Below are 14,566 nucleotides of genomic sequence, written 5' to 3' on the forward strand. Positions count from 1 at the left end.
GACAGAGACAGGGGGCGGGACTCTGCCATCACCCTGCTGTGTCACCTAGAACAAGCACCATGTCCGTCGGCACCTCGGGGTCCCCCCACAGACAACCTCCACGCTCACCCCCAGGGGCCCAGGAGTTCCCCGGGGGCAGGCTCTGAGGGTGGCGACCGCTGCTTCCCCGGAAAGCCTCCCGGGCACGCTGCGATCTGAGGCAGCTCGGTTTTGCTCCCTGCTGCGTCCACTGAGCCCAGGCCGCCGCGGGGCACACAGTGGCTGGGGACGCCTGTCGACCCACAGCCAAGGGGCACCCGGGGAGGCAGAACGGTCTGAGGGCCCCCATATCATGAAAACCCAGGTGAGAGACGGAGCTCGGCCTGAGGGGACCCAAGGAGACGAGCTGCCTGCATAAGACAGGCAGCCAGAGGCCCCAGAGCTTGCTCCAGGACACGGACTGGGGGCCGCTGGAGGGGCTCGCTCAACTCTGGCCACCCGGCCCTTGAAGCGCCAGACCCCCCAGGGCCCTCCCGCCCTGTCCTCCTGTTCCCCCCGCAGCAGCCTTCCACCTGCACCTCATAGCTTCCCCCGGGTCCCCCCAACCCCAGCAGAGAGTCCACACTCCACCCGCCTCCTCCCCTGCCGCTTCCTCCAGCCTGTGCCCTCCTCGCCACTCACCCCAAACTTGGCTCCACCAAGGCCAAGCTCTCCAAAGCCTCCACGCCCTTGCCCAGGCACCATCAGCCCTGCCAGGAGCACCATCCTGCAGCTTGGCGGTCTAGGAACTCACTGCCCCAGGGTGGGGTGCAGGGGGCAGGCAATCACCTGTCCACACTCCCATCTCCCCACTGGGCATACCAGGGAGGATGTCAGAGCACAGAGGACAAGAGGGTTCAAACACTGTGTCCCACGTCAGCCCTGCCCTGGTCCTCCTGCCCCAGGCCTCCCCTTCCCAACACCCCAGAATAAATCCCCTCCCGCGCTGGCTCCAGCTCCCCTCACCCTCTGGCTGGGCCTGTGTGACCCTGGGCGAGTCCCCTCCCGAGCTGGCTCCAGCCCCCTCACTTCCTGGCTGGGCCTGTGTGACCCTGGGCGAGTCCCCTCCCGTGCTGGCTCCAGCCCCCCTCACCCCCTGGCTGGGCCTGTGTGACCCTGGGCGAGTCCCCTCCTGCGCTGTGCCTCAGTTCCTGCAGGCCCTACACAACAGGACTGATGTGCAGGCTGAATGGGTTACTGTAGCTAACGTGCTACGCACAGTAAGCCCTTCATCAACACTCACTATCAGTATTCTTCTCAAAGCCCCTTCTATAGCATAGCAATCCCTTGTCCTCTGACTTTTCCATAACCAGTAAGAGGGTCATTCCCTGACCAGGAAAGGGAAGAGAAAACGACTATCCCCACCCTGCAGTCGTGGTCCATGAGGAGGGGCTGAATCGGGACCTGACCACAGGGGCTCACTGGGGCCCGAGGGGCACCCAGCAGCAGCCTTCCCCCACCTTTGTTCCTAGGAGAGTCTGGCTGTAGGCCAGACAGACCCTGAGTTCAGGGTCCTATCCAGCAGCCCTGCATGGGAGCTGGGGGTAAACTCAGTGAGGGTCCCCAGAGCCTGGCTGGACAGCCTGGCCAGGGAAATCCAGAACACAGGGTGTCTTGTCTGTTCTCAGAAGCCCTCACCAAGGCTACAGGGTCTGGACAAAGAGCCCTCCCCAGAGTACCCCCACACCAGCCACACTGCCTGCCCGGGTTCTTGTCTCTACAGTGAGGGTCTCATCTTCCTGGCCGTGCATTCTCCCGGGGCTGGACCTGCAATGATCACAGTTCTCTGCTCAGAATGGCTATCGGCACCAGTGAGCACCAACTCTGCCACCGGGCCAGGCATCTAGACTCTCTCTGAATCCTCACCAGGGCCCCCCTCCAGGGCAGCCCCAGTGACCACCTCCGTTTTACGAAGACTCAGAAAGGTTGGCTTCATCGATTCAATGGACGTGAGTTTGAGCCAACTCCAGGAGATGGTGAAGGACAGGGAAGCCTGGCGTGCTGCAGTCCATGGGGTCGGCAAGAGCCAGACACGACTGAGAGACTGAACAACAACAGAAAGGTTAGACCTACCAAGGTCACACAGCCAGGAAGTGGCAGCACCAGAAAGGCACCCGGACCTCCAGACACAAAGTCTGCTCCCCCTGAATACCACCATGTCCTATGTCCCTTTTCCGGGGCCCTGGGAGGCTTGGCACAGGCTGGATGGAGAACTGTCCTGGGACAGGCTCTGAGATGGGCAGGTGGGCATATTTCCTATCTCCGGTCAGGCACTCACCCCAACAGCCGGGCACACAGTACAGACCCCCCGCAGGCAGGAGCCCAGGCGGCCCCTTAAGGAGCACCCCATGTGGGACAGCAGCAGCTGCGACAGGTCCCAGGGCTGTGATCTTGCACCAGATGTGGACATTCTCGGGGTCTTAGTTTCCCCCTTCATAAAAGGAGGCTGAAGCCCTTCCCTCCCAAATCCAGCACCCAAAGCCCCTGGGATCTGACAGGGACAGAAAGCCTCCACCCTCCCAGGCCTCCCCAGGAATTAGCAGTCTTTCTGCCGATAAACAGGAAGGGCAGGCCAGAGCTGCGGAGGGCAAAGGCAGGAAGCCACCCCGGTTTGGGAAGCCTCACAATTCACTCCCAGCTGGATTTCACCTCGGCTACTTCCTGGCTGTGTGACCTTGGGTAGGGGAATGCCCCTCTCTGTGCCTCACTTTCCCGGATAAGAACTGGGGAAAACGGAAGTAGGTCGTCCTAGGAGTCACCAAGGCGATCTACGGAAAGTACGAAGCCCCGAGCCCACGGAGGGGACTAGGGGGTGGGGCGGGGGGACGGGGCTGGCCGCTCCCGGGCTGAGCGAGGCCTCTCTGTCCAGCCGGTCGGTGGAGCAGGGAGAGACCACCCCCGTCTCCCAGCAACCCCGCGCCCCCAGCTCCCAGGCCGGGATCGGGGTCCGCATGGCGCAGCCGCCCAGCCCTCCTCAAGGCCCGATCGGACCCCGGCCGGGGGAGAGGGGGGCGCGCCCGCAGCGACAGCAGGGACGCGACACGGGCCGCCAGGAACCCGACGCGCCGCCCCCGCGAGGCCCGGCCCCTCCCCAGGCCGCGGCTCACCAGGGCTCTCTTGGACGCTGCTGCAAGTGAGTACGCCCCTTGGGCAGTCGCGGCCGCTGCCGCCGCGGGCCCGGCTCAAAAGGGGTTCCGACTCTTCCAGGGTGTCCGCCATAGGGTCTCCGCCTGCCACCCGGACCGCGCAGAGGCGCTAAACGCGAGCTCCACCGCGCAGGCGCATTGCCCCCGCCCCGGGGTTCGGGCGGAGGCGGGGACAGCACTGTGATGAAGGGGCGTCCCTTCCCACCAGCCAGTAAGGATGGAGAGCTTGCTCATGGAGGCGGGACTTACCCGACTCCACGCCCCCTGGTGGGCGGGGCTAAACTTCCTGGTGGGAGGGGCTATAAAGGCCTAGGGGCGGGCAGAAGCGCGTTCTTAACGGGTGGTCCAGCCGGCTCAGTCCGCCCCACGTGGGCACGGGTTAGGAATGCTCATTCTTGGGCCGGCTCGACCCACCTTCATTGGAAGGACTGATGCTGAAGCTGAAACTCCAATACTTTGGCCACCTGATGCCAAGAACTGACTCATTGGAAAAAACCCTGATGCTGGGAAAGATCGAAGGTGGGAGGAGAAGGGGAGGACAGAGGATGAGATGGTTGGATGGCATCACCGACTCAACAGACATAAGTCTGAGTAGGCTCTGGGAGTTGGTGATGGACAGGGAAGCCTGGCGTGCTGCAGTCCATGGGGTTGCAAAGAGCCAGACACAACTAATTAGTATCCTTAATTACATCAGCAAAATCTCTTTTGCCATCTAACCCACCACAACCACAAGCATGATGGGGAGGGAGAGGTCATGGGACCCAAAATTCTGCCTCCCACAGAGTTCTGAAATAAGAAAAGATTAAATTCCCCATAAGTGGTGGTGTTCAGTCGCTAAGTCATGTCTGATGCTTTGTGACCCCATGGACTGCAGCACACCAGGCTTCCCTGTCCTTCATTATCTAGAGTTTGCTCAAATTCCTGTCCATTGAAGTTGGTGATGCCATCCAACCATCTCATCTTCTGTCCCCCACTTTTCCTGCCCTCAATCTTTCCCAGCATCATGGTCATGGGAAAGGGGCGAAGGATAAGAACCAGAAGCTCACAAAAGAAGAAATATGAATAATGAGTGCTTGAAGCAAAGCTCCACCTGGTTAAAACAAAGATACACAAATTGCAGTAACAATGAAATCAGTGAGCCCATCACTTGGCAAGTATTTAAAAGATGATACAGCCCTGGTGGGCAAGACTGTGGTTATCCCAGGATGGTAGAGAGAAATCGCAGGACATGTTTGTGGGTTTGGTTTGGGTTTGTTTTTTTGTTTTTTTTTAATCAGTTTGTATCTTCAAACCTGGGAAAAAGTAAGATATTTTTATTCTGAAAAAGCAAATAATAGATGCACACAGCTCTGGGTTTCCGTCTTGGCTCAGACAGTAAAGAATCTGCCTATAGTGCAGGAGACCCGGGTTTGTTCCCTGGGTCAGGAAGATCCTCCAGAGAAGGGAATGGTAACACACTTCAGTGTTCTTGCCTGGAGAATCCCATGGACAGAGGAGTCTGGTGGGCTACAGACCATGGAGTTGCAGAGAGTCGAACACAACTAAGCAACTAACACTTTGCAAAAATGGCCCATCCCCCAAGGACTCATCTTTATTGCAATTAAAGAATTCCTTTGATGTTTATACAAACTCACGAGGCCAGAATGGAATGCAGTGCTGAGTAAGCATTTACGTGGACTTTGTGGTGCAAGCAAGGCTGGTTTGGATGCTGAACACAGAGTTAACACAGGAGCTCTAGCAAAAGGGAAGACAGGAACAAGGCTTCTGAGATGCCAATGTATGTCCTTGGTAGAACCAAACTGTCCCTGGGGCGCAGACAGATGGCCTCTGGGCCATGTCCATTGCTAGTTAGTTGGTCAGCCTTAGACTGTGGGGGAGTAAAGCCTGGGAGGGTCCTCTGGGTAGGCTGCTGGAGTGCCATGTGTGCACCTCCTGGGACCCGGGGCCCCAGCTAAGAGGGGCAGGGCCAAGGGAGCAGTGGTGGCCTGGGAGTGAAACCAGAGGGACACCAGCCTGGTCTTATGTTACTACTCCAGGCAAGTCATGGCCCTTCTGGGTGCCTCAGTTTCCCCTTCTGTGAAATAGGATCAAAACAAAACCAAGACAGCTGTGAAGCTTGAAGGGGATTGCACTGGCCCTCAGGAGTCCCTGGGCACTCACAGCTCCCCGCCTCGCCACCTGTCAAAAGCAACGTAACCTTGGCTGAAGTCCAGCCCCTGGGTAAGCTGCCTCCTCCACGTCCAGCCACTGTGAAGTTGACCAGGAGCCGTCACTCAGCCAGTCGTGCCCAGCAAGTGTACTGAGAACCTACTGTGCCGCAGACACCAGGCTGGGTGCTGGGATACAGCAGTGAATAAAACAGGCGCTTAGGACGTGACATTCTGACTGCTGCTTCTGCTGCTGGACTATCGGAGGGCATGTCACACACTCCCTCGGCCTGGCTCCCCATCTATAAAGTGGGGAGAGACTTACAGCAGCCTCACGTGGCTGGTAGACTTCCCTGGTGGCTCAGACGGTAAAGAATTCGCCTCCAGTGCAGGAGACCGGAATTCAATCCCTGAGTCGGGAAGATCCCCTGGAGAAGAAAATGGCAACCCACTCCGCTATTCTTGCCTGGAGAATCCCATGGACGGAGGAGCCTGGCGGGACACAGTCCTTGGGATCACAAAGAGTTGGACACGACTGAGCGACTATCATACACATGTGACTGTTGAGAAGGTTCAAGCAAGGTGACGCATGTCAGGCGCTGGACAAAGCGGGGCGCTCAGTGACGAGGGCCGGCAGGCCCTCTGAGCTCCCTGTCGGTCCAGTGGAGGAGGCCGACAGAAAAGGAAAAAAGGGTGCCGTGATGGCATTCCCCAAGCTTGCAGGGAGGGAGGCAGACTCAGCGGGCTCTCTCCACACGCCCCGCAAAAGGCCATGGGATGGGGAAACTGAGGCCAGAGGTGACAGAGCTCGCCAGGATCTCCTGCTGTCTGTGGGTGAGGTTGTAGGAGGTCACCAGGCTTCTTACCAGCTCTGTCCGTGGGTCCTTCTGGTGCCCCAGACTGGGAAGCAAGCCTACAGGAGACCTGGGGTGTCAGCTGACACCCCATCCCCATTTTCCTCTCTCCTTCCTCTTCCTGCCATGGGCCTGCTGGCCCTCATCCACAGCCTGATGCTGAGCAGGGCCCCTTGGGTCTCCTGTGCACAAATATCCCGATTTCATGTGCTGCTTATGGCCTTTCCTGGTGGCTCAGAGGTAAAGAATCTGCCTGCAATGCAGAAGACACAGGTTTGATCCCTGGTCAAGAAGATTCCCCTGGAGAAGGAAATGGCAACCCTGCTCACCATGGGGCTGGGTCTCCCCTGTCAACTGCAGGAGCGGCAAGCAGACACCCGTGGTTTGTGCATGCTTGTGTGTGTGTGTGCTCAGCCACTCGATCGTGTCCCACTCTACGACACCATGGACTACAGCCCACCAGGCTCCTCTGGCCATGGTTTATGTGCCCATAAAGCCACTGTAGCTTCATGGTTTAACTCATTCAGTCACTCATTCATCCATGCATCTATTGAGTACCTTCTGCATGCTAGGAATCATTCCTGTTGATTGAATAAGACAAAAACTGCTCTTCAGAACAGTTTCAAATGATTTCTAAAAGCACACAGAAAGGGCTTCCCTGGTGGTTCAGTGGTTAAGACTCAGCACTTCCAAAGCAAGGGACACGGGTTCAATCCCAGTTCAGGAAACTAAGATCCCATATGCAAGTAAGGCAACACCAAAACAAAAAAGCAAGTAGAAAAACATTTAAATCACCCGTCCTCAAAGGGAAAATCTTTCAGCTCTGAATTCACATCCTTGTCCACAACCGCCGTCCTGAGCTCAAGTAGCCCCACACCCTTGCCAAGCCTCAGTTTCTATTTCCATAAAATGGAGACAATGAGAGCGGCCACTCCCATTTGCAGAGACTAAGGACATATGACGGGGCCTCAGACCCCGTTCCTGCTCCTCCCCTGCCTCCCTCCTCCACCATCTCTGGGAGAAACGTAACTCAGTGTTTTAAGATCACAAAGAATTCTCAAGGCCCTTGTCATACTTCATTCCTGAAATGACCACCAAGATTAGCAAAGCAACGATCCTACCTTTGCACTTGGGGAAACTGAGGCTCAGAGAGGTCACGTGCTTTGTCTACAGCCACACAGTGAGTGAGGGACTCAGTGGACATCAAGCTTTCTGGAGCCTGGGAAGAGAGTATGTCAGCTGAGCATGGGGCCAAAATCTGGGGCATTGGTGAGAAAGACATCACGTGTGCCCTGGGGACCAGCCCCTGGGAAAACCATCTGCTTCCCAGGCTGGGCATAGACTGCACGGGCTATTTTGAGTTCTCCCACACATGACACAAACAGCAGGAATCTGGGGAGACCCGGGTCGTTGGTCGCGATGGGAACCGAGAGGCCAAGGGAAGAGTTGTGGGTGACGAGGGTCAGCAAGTCAGGGGCAGGAGGGCAGAGCCCAGAAGCCTTCGCGGTTGGGGTGCCTGCTGGAGAGAAGGCCCGTGGGGAGCCCGAATGAGAGCCTGGGAGACAGGGGGCCATGTCAGGCTGGGAGGAATCCGAGGCCTTTCCAGGGCAGGCTAGCATACCCAGGTTCCCCTGGGCTGGGAGCCCAAGACAGGGTTTGGGCGGTGGGTTGGGACGATGATGCTTTTGAACTGTGGTGTTGGAGAAGATTCTTGAGAGTCCCTTGGACTGCAAGGAGATCCAACCAGTCCATTCTAAAGGAAATCAGTCCTGAATATTCACTGGAAGGACTGATGCCTAAGCTGAAACTCCAATACTTTGGCCACCTGATGGGAAGAACTGACTCATTGGAAAAGACCCTGATGCTGGGAAAGATTGAAGGTGGGAGGAAAAGGGGACAGCAGAGGATGAGATGCTTGGATGGCATCACCGACTTGATGGACATGAGTTTGAGTAGGCTCTGGGAGTTGGTGAGCATGTTATGTTCTTAGTCGCTCAGTTGCGTCTGACTCTTTAGGACCACGTGGACTGTAGCCCACCAGGCTTCTCTGTCCACGGGGATTTTCCAGGCAGGAGTACTGGAGTGGGTTGCCATTTCTTCCTCCAGGGGATCTTCCTGACCCAGGGATCAAACCCAGGTCTCCTTCGTCTCCTGCATTGGCAAGTAGGTTCTTTACCACTGCCCCACCTCGGAAGCCCCCACAAGGGCATATTATTTAGCCATAAAAAAGAACGAGGTGCTGACTCCTGACAATAATTACGCTAAGGGGAAGAATCAGATGCATAAGACCTTGGATTGTAGGATTCCATTCATATGAGATGTCCAAGAGAGGTAAACCCACGGAGATGAGACAGGCAAGTTGGTGATTGCCGGGCCTGGGGCAAGGGAGAGTAGGGAGTGACTGCTGATGGACAGGAGGTTTCTTTTGTGGGTGATGAGAGTGTTCTGAAATTAGAGGGCGATGGTGGTTGCACAACCTTGTGAACATACTAAAAACCACTGAATTGTATACTTTAAAGAGGTGAGTTTTATGGTGTGTGTGTCAGCTGGGGGTCAGTCGTGTCTGACTTTTCAACCCCATAAACTGTAGTCTGCCAGGCTCTTCTGTATATGGGATTTTTATGGTAAGAAAATTCATTGAATCTGAGTTCTAGGGACTTCCATGGTGGTCCAGTGACTAAGACTTTATGGTCTTAGGGATTCGATGCCTGGTCAGGGAACTAGATCCCACAGGCCACAACTGAGTTTGCATGTCACAGCTAAAAGATCCTGCCTGCCACCACGAAGACTGAAGATCCCACATACCTACACTAAGGCCCGGCTCAACTCAATAAATCAATTAATTAAAACATAATAAAGCAAAACAAACAAACAAAAATCTCAATTCTGAAAAACCTACACAGAGAGGCCATCTTTACGTGAGACAGTCTGGGAGGGCCTCTGGGAGGAGGTGACATTTTAGCTGGGGTCTGAAGGATGAGGAGGAGTTGCCCACGGGTCAGGGCAGGAGAGGGCATGGCATTTAAGGGGAGCGACAGCGGGCTGAGGACAGTATGCTGGAGGGGAGGGGCCGAGGTAGAGCGAGGGGGCAGCAGCAGACCCCACAGGGTCCGGCATCCCAGCTAAGGGGTAGCTGCTTCTGAGAGCAACAGAGTGCATCTGGAGGGTCTGAAGCTCAGGAGACAAACATGATGAGATTTATTGTTTGCAAATGTGGTGGTTGGAGGGGGTGGGTTAGAGGGGGAGGGGGCAGACACCTCCCCCCCCGACAGGAGACCACATGGCCCATAGGAATCCCTTGGGACTGGAGGTGACCCAGTACAAATATGTCTCAACCCCATGTCTTAAAAGGTAAGGTGAGCAGGAGACTGCAGGGCAGGGACGGAGCAGACACTGCAGACTCCTGGAAGTGGCCTGGACTTTGAACTTGCTGCCAGGCCAGCTGCCCAGGCTCCTCTTGGGGCATGGGCCCAAGGGACAGAGGCCACCAGGACCAGGGAAACGGTCCGCAGACGGGGAGGGACCAGGAAGCATCCAGGCTGAGGAGGGCGGGTCCTGCCAGGGATCTAACCAGGCCAGTGGACCTGACAGGTCATGGTCAAGGTCTGCTCTGTGGGTGGAGGGGAAGTCCCCACACGACTCAGGAACACGTGAGCTCCTCAGAGAGCTGGCAACGTCCAGGCAGCTGGAGCTGGGAAGGAAACTTCACTGCCCTTCAGAGCTGGCTGAGGGAGCCGCACTGGACCCATTCATCCCGCATTGAGCGGCTTCGGGACGTGTGCCTGTCCTCTGGCAGGGCTTCAGGGGAGGGCTTCCTGGAGGAGGTGACATTTGAACGGGGCCCTGAAGATGATGGAAGTCCTCCAGGGACCAGCAAGTAGGGGGAACTCACGAGCACACAGGTTGGAAAAGGCCTGTATCAACTGGAGAACTGAGCAACTAGGAACCGCCCCAACTGTCTGGGGCGGAGGTTGGAAAGTTGGGGGGACTCCTCCTGGAGAGTCATCACCCTGGGGTCTCTCTGCCAAGAGGCCCCTCCAGCTGGGCTGACCTGAGATGGACCAGCGAGTCCGTAACTGGCCAGATCCCTTTGACTCCTGGCTCTGCTTGTCCACCTGCCTCCGCTCCCTGAGGCCCTTCCCCACGTGAGGCTGCAGGTAGCACGGGTGACCATGGAGGTGAGGGAACCCCGAATTTCTGCTGGGAGGGGTTTGGGGCACTTCAGAGCCAGGAGGGCGAATGTTCACCTGGGATGACCCTAACCATCTCAGGGAGAGGCCCCTTTGCAGCCCCCTGGTAGGAAATGCCCCGCAGAGAGAGACCTTCAAGACAGGCCGTCTCGCCCTCCCTGTGGTCAGCCAGCCCACCGGCACAGAAGGGGGAAGGCTGCAGTACCAGCTCGGGGCCCAGGGCTCAGGCGGGAGCTGAATCCAGCCCCGCTCGCCCTTCTCAGTAGAGTGCACTGAGGGCTGTGATGGTGGCCCTGCCCACAGCTCTCTCCACTGGGCCTGGCAGTCTGGCAGTGGGGGCCCGGGAAGACCCAGACCCCTGTGGGTCTCACGCTCTGCTCTGTGGCACTGCTCGTTTCTACTGAAGAGCCCACTTTAAGATGCCATCAGGACTTTCAGAACAGCTGTTTCTGCTCCTGTTGGTTTTCACTCGCTAAGTCGTGTCCGCTTCTTTGCGACCCCATGGACTGCAGCACACCTGGATCCTCTGTCCTTCCCCATCTCCCGGAGTTTGCTCGAACTCATGTCCATTGAGTCAGTGAGGCTATCCAATCATCTCACCCTCTGCCTCTCCCTTCTCCTTCTGCCTTCAATCTTTCCCAGCATCAGGATCTTTTCCAGTGAATCGGCTCTTTGCATCAGGTGGCCAAAGGACTGGAGCTTCAGCTTCAGCGTCAGTCCTTACAGTAAATATTCAAGGTTGATTTCCTTTAGCCTTGACTGGTTTGATCTCCTTGCTGTCCAAGGTCAAGAGCCTTCTCCAGTGTCACAGTTTGAAAGCATCAGTTCTTCAGTACCATTTCCATTTCAAGTGGACTCAAAGGCAGTTTGGGGGAGATAGAACAGTGATGTTATCATATTTTGATCACCCCCAATTCCCTTATAAAAACGAACAGAGCACCAGGAAGAAAGACTTCAGGCTTGACTGATATGCTGGCATCCCTGAGGGTAGACAGCAGAAACTCTGTCTACCCTGAAACTCCTGAAACACCTCTCAGGGAGGTGGTCCTGCAGGGAGCAGCGACAGAATGTCAGACATGCACCTGGTTGCTCCTTCTATTTGTAAGGAGAGAAGGTCAGAGATGTGGGTCCACACTGCCTTGTCAGCAGGGCTTAATGGATGGTCAGAGACTCCGAAGGAACAAGATTGGACGGTTGGTCACAGGAGGTCAGGAGAAGAGGCCAGAGGAAGAGCCTCTCGGAGTGGGCACAAGGCAGCCAGACAGGTGTCCGTATCTCGTGTAAGTGCTGACCAGAGGCCACCTTCACGGAGGAGACTCTCTGTCATCAGAGGGACAAGATGGTCTGTCTGATGGCATCAGCCAGCCTGTGTCCCCAGCCACCCTACTTTGCCTGGGCCCAGCAACCCAAGCTTCTCTGCAGTGAAGCTGACCAGCAACACCCCCCGCCATTGCTATGGGGCCCAGCTACCCCATCGGAGGACATCATTCCCCAGGGGACTGCCAGCCCCCTGGTGGCAGGTTGATTTGACTGGACCACTTCCATCATGGAAGGGGCAGTGATTCGATTTTCCTGGAATAATCACTTGATCTGAACAGGAATTTGCCTTCCCTGCCTGAGGAAACCTCCATCCATGGACATCTGGAAGCTTCTTGGCCATTATTATATGCCCACAACACACACTGCTTCTCATCAAGGAACTCACTTCTCCACAAATGAAGGGTATCATCAGGATTAAGCCGCTGGCTCCTCTGTCTCACCACGTTCCCCATCATCCTAAGCATCACTGAATGAAGGGATGGCCCTTTACTGGCTGAGTGATGATGCTTTGCTGTTTCCAGAATACCATTTATGTGCCTAAAGAAGAGATGAAGTAGGGGGTTACTGTACCAGCAGGTATGACTGGTCCTGGTTCCAAGGGGGAACGCCACAGAGAGCGAGTCCAGAAGATTCTCTGGGGCATCTCTGAAAACTCTCATGTCCTGCAGTACAAACCCATGGGAAACCTAAATGACCCATGAAGGGCATAGATCCTTCAGGAATGAAGTATTGGTCACCTCACCAGGCAAAGAACCAGGATGAGCTCAGATGGGGAAATGGGTATAGAATGAAAAGAGGAAAAAGAAGGTGTATCTACCTAGTTGGAATTACAGGACTAAGGCTGTCTGTGTTTTCTCCCTAGATCCAGTTGATAGTCCAATGACTATAAAGTGGGTTAATAGCAGCTCAAGGGACTTCCCCGGTGGTCCAGTGGCTAAGACGCTGCACTCCCAATGCAGGGGGCCCAGGTTCAGTCCCCAGTCGGGGAACTAAATCCCATATGTCAAAACCGAAGGTCCTGTGTACAGCAAGTAAGACCCAGAAAAACTGAGTAATTAAATAAATTTTTTTAATTAAAAAAAATACACTGGTTCAACCAATATCTAGTATTTTAAGTCACAAGATATAAAAGGGGATTGCAGCTCAGCTGGAAAACACCACCTAGAGTGGAACTTTGCATCTCCTTTTTTGGAAGGAGATTTAGTGTATCTTTGATTGTACAGGGGACAATGGGGTTCTGTTAGGTAGAAAGATATTGTTTTCTGTATGCAAAAGTTAAATTAAGGGATCCCCTCACACCCATTAGAACAGCTATCATGAAAAAAAAGGATAGAAAATAACTGGTGTTGGTCAGGATGTGGAATGATTGGAAGCTTTGTGCAGTGTTGGTGGGAATGTAAAACAGGGAGCGAATGGTCCCCCCGAAAATTAGAAAGATCACGTGACCCAGCAATTCTGATTCTGGGTATTTCCCCAAGAGAATGGAAAGCAAGCTCTCGAACAAGTATTTGCAACCCAAATATGGAAGCAATCCAAGTGTCCAAGGACAGATGAACGGATAAACAGAATGTGGTCCATCCATACAGCAAAATGTCGTTCTGCCTTAAAGAGGAGAGACGTTCTGCCATTTGCTACCATGTAGATGAACCTCAAGCATGTGATGCTAAGTGAAATAAGCCAGTCACGAAAGGACAGATGCTGCACGACTCCACTCGTGTGAGGTCCCTGGAGACGTCACATTCATGGAGACAAAATAAGATGCTGGGGGCCAGGGGCTGGGGAAGGGGACGGGGAGTTCGTGTTTAATGGGCACAGAGTTCCAGTTTTACTAGATAAAGAGTTTTGGAGATGATGGAGGAGATGGCTGCTCAGCACCATGAATGTACTTAAGGCCACAGAGCTGTGTGCTTAAAAATGGGGACTTCCTGGTGGCCCAGGAGATAAGAATCTACCTGCTGAGTCAGGGGACATGGACAGGTTCGATCCCAGGCGCAGGACGATTCCACGAGCCACAACCACTGAGCCCACGCGCCTAACGCTCGGCGGCGACGAGAGGAGCCGCCGCAACGAGAAGCCTGCGCACCGCGACTGGAGCAAGCCCACGCAAAGCGGCAAAGACCCAGAACAGCCAAAGCTTTAAAGATTTACTTTAAAAAGCAATTAAAAATGTCAAGTTTTCTGTTAGATGCATTTTACCATCATTTATTTAAAAATATACTGGAATTTTATTTTTTTTTAATTTTTAATGACTTGAAATATACACACATACCAATCAGCATAATCTGTTCAGCTGGCTCAGGCCTCAGGGGGGAAATTCCAGATCAAACAGCTGTATGAGGAGCTAAACAATTCTGAGTGTTATCTGGAAAACAGCTACTTCTGCCAGAAAGTTTCAGAAACATGGCCTCCCCCAAAGAGGAGACAACAGGGCACTCAGACTGGAGAACAACTCCCCGATTCTGCACTAGACCCATGGAAACTGTGACTAATTCCATGTGGGGATCAAGGCATATTTTTGTCTTGGGTGTCCACATGCACCAATAGCGGGCCCAGCGGAAACGCAGAAAGTGACCCCGGTACTTAGTGCAATGTCATTCCTCGCCTGCCTCCCTCCTGGCCCCCCAAGTCAAGAGTGGGTTTACACCAGCACCCCCCCGACCCCGACTGCCAGCCTGTCCTCTCCCCCTCAAGTCACCCTCTCTGGGGCACCTGCAAACATCTTGCTATTGTCATGGTAACCCAAAGATGGAGGCTGGGGGCTGGTGAGCGGAGGACCAGACGGCTCAAAGCCAGGCAGAAGCGAATTCTCGAGTCTTTTTCTTCCTGTTCCACTTCCCCATCTCTGGGTAGTGCTTTCTGGGACCACCTCTCACACAAACTTCTTGCAGCCC

General features: G+C 54.9%; 1 protein-coding gene across 3 annotated transcripts in view; it reads right to left on the minus strand.

The window, feature by feature from the left end:
• TPCN2 (two pore segment channel 2) overlaps positions 1-3,300 on the minus strand; it is a 31,657-nt gene extending 28,357 nt beyond the window's left edge. For 2 of the 3 annotated variants that reach the window (XM_027531718.1, XM_027531719.1), the window contains exon 1: positions 3,126-3,300. In XM_027531718.1, coding sequence (XP_027387519.1) covers positions 3,126-3,237 — 112 coding nt within the window. In that variant the 5' untranslated portion in view covers positions 3,238-3,300. The remainder of the gene's footprint in view (positions 1-3,125) is intronic. The other variant, XM_027531717.1, reaches the window with a different exon arrangement.
• Positions 3,301-14,566: the final 11,266 nt, after the last annotated feature.

This window comes from Bos indicus x Bos taurus, chromosome 29 (assembly GCF_003369695.1).
Source record: "Bos indicus x Bos taurus breed Angus x Brahman F1 hybrid chromosome 29, Bos_hybrid_MaternalHap_v2.0, whole genome shotgun sequence".
In the NCBI taxonomy this organism is placed as follows: Eukaryota; Metazoa; Chordata; class Mammalia; order Artiodactyla; family Bovidae; genus Bos; species Bos indicus x Bos taurus.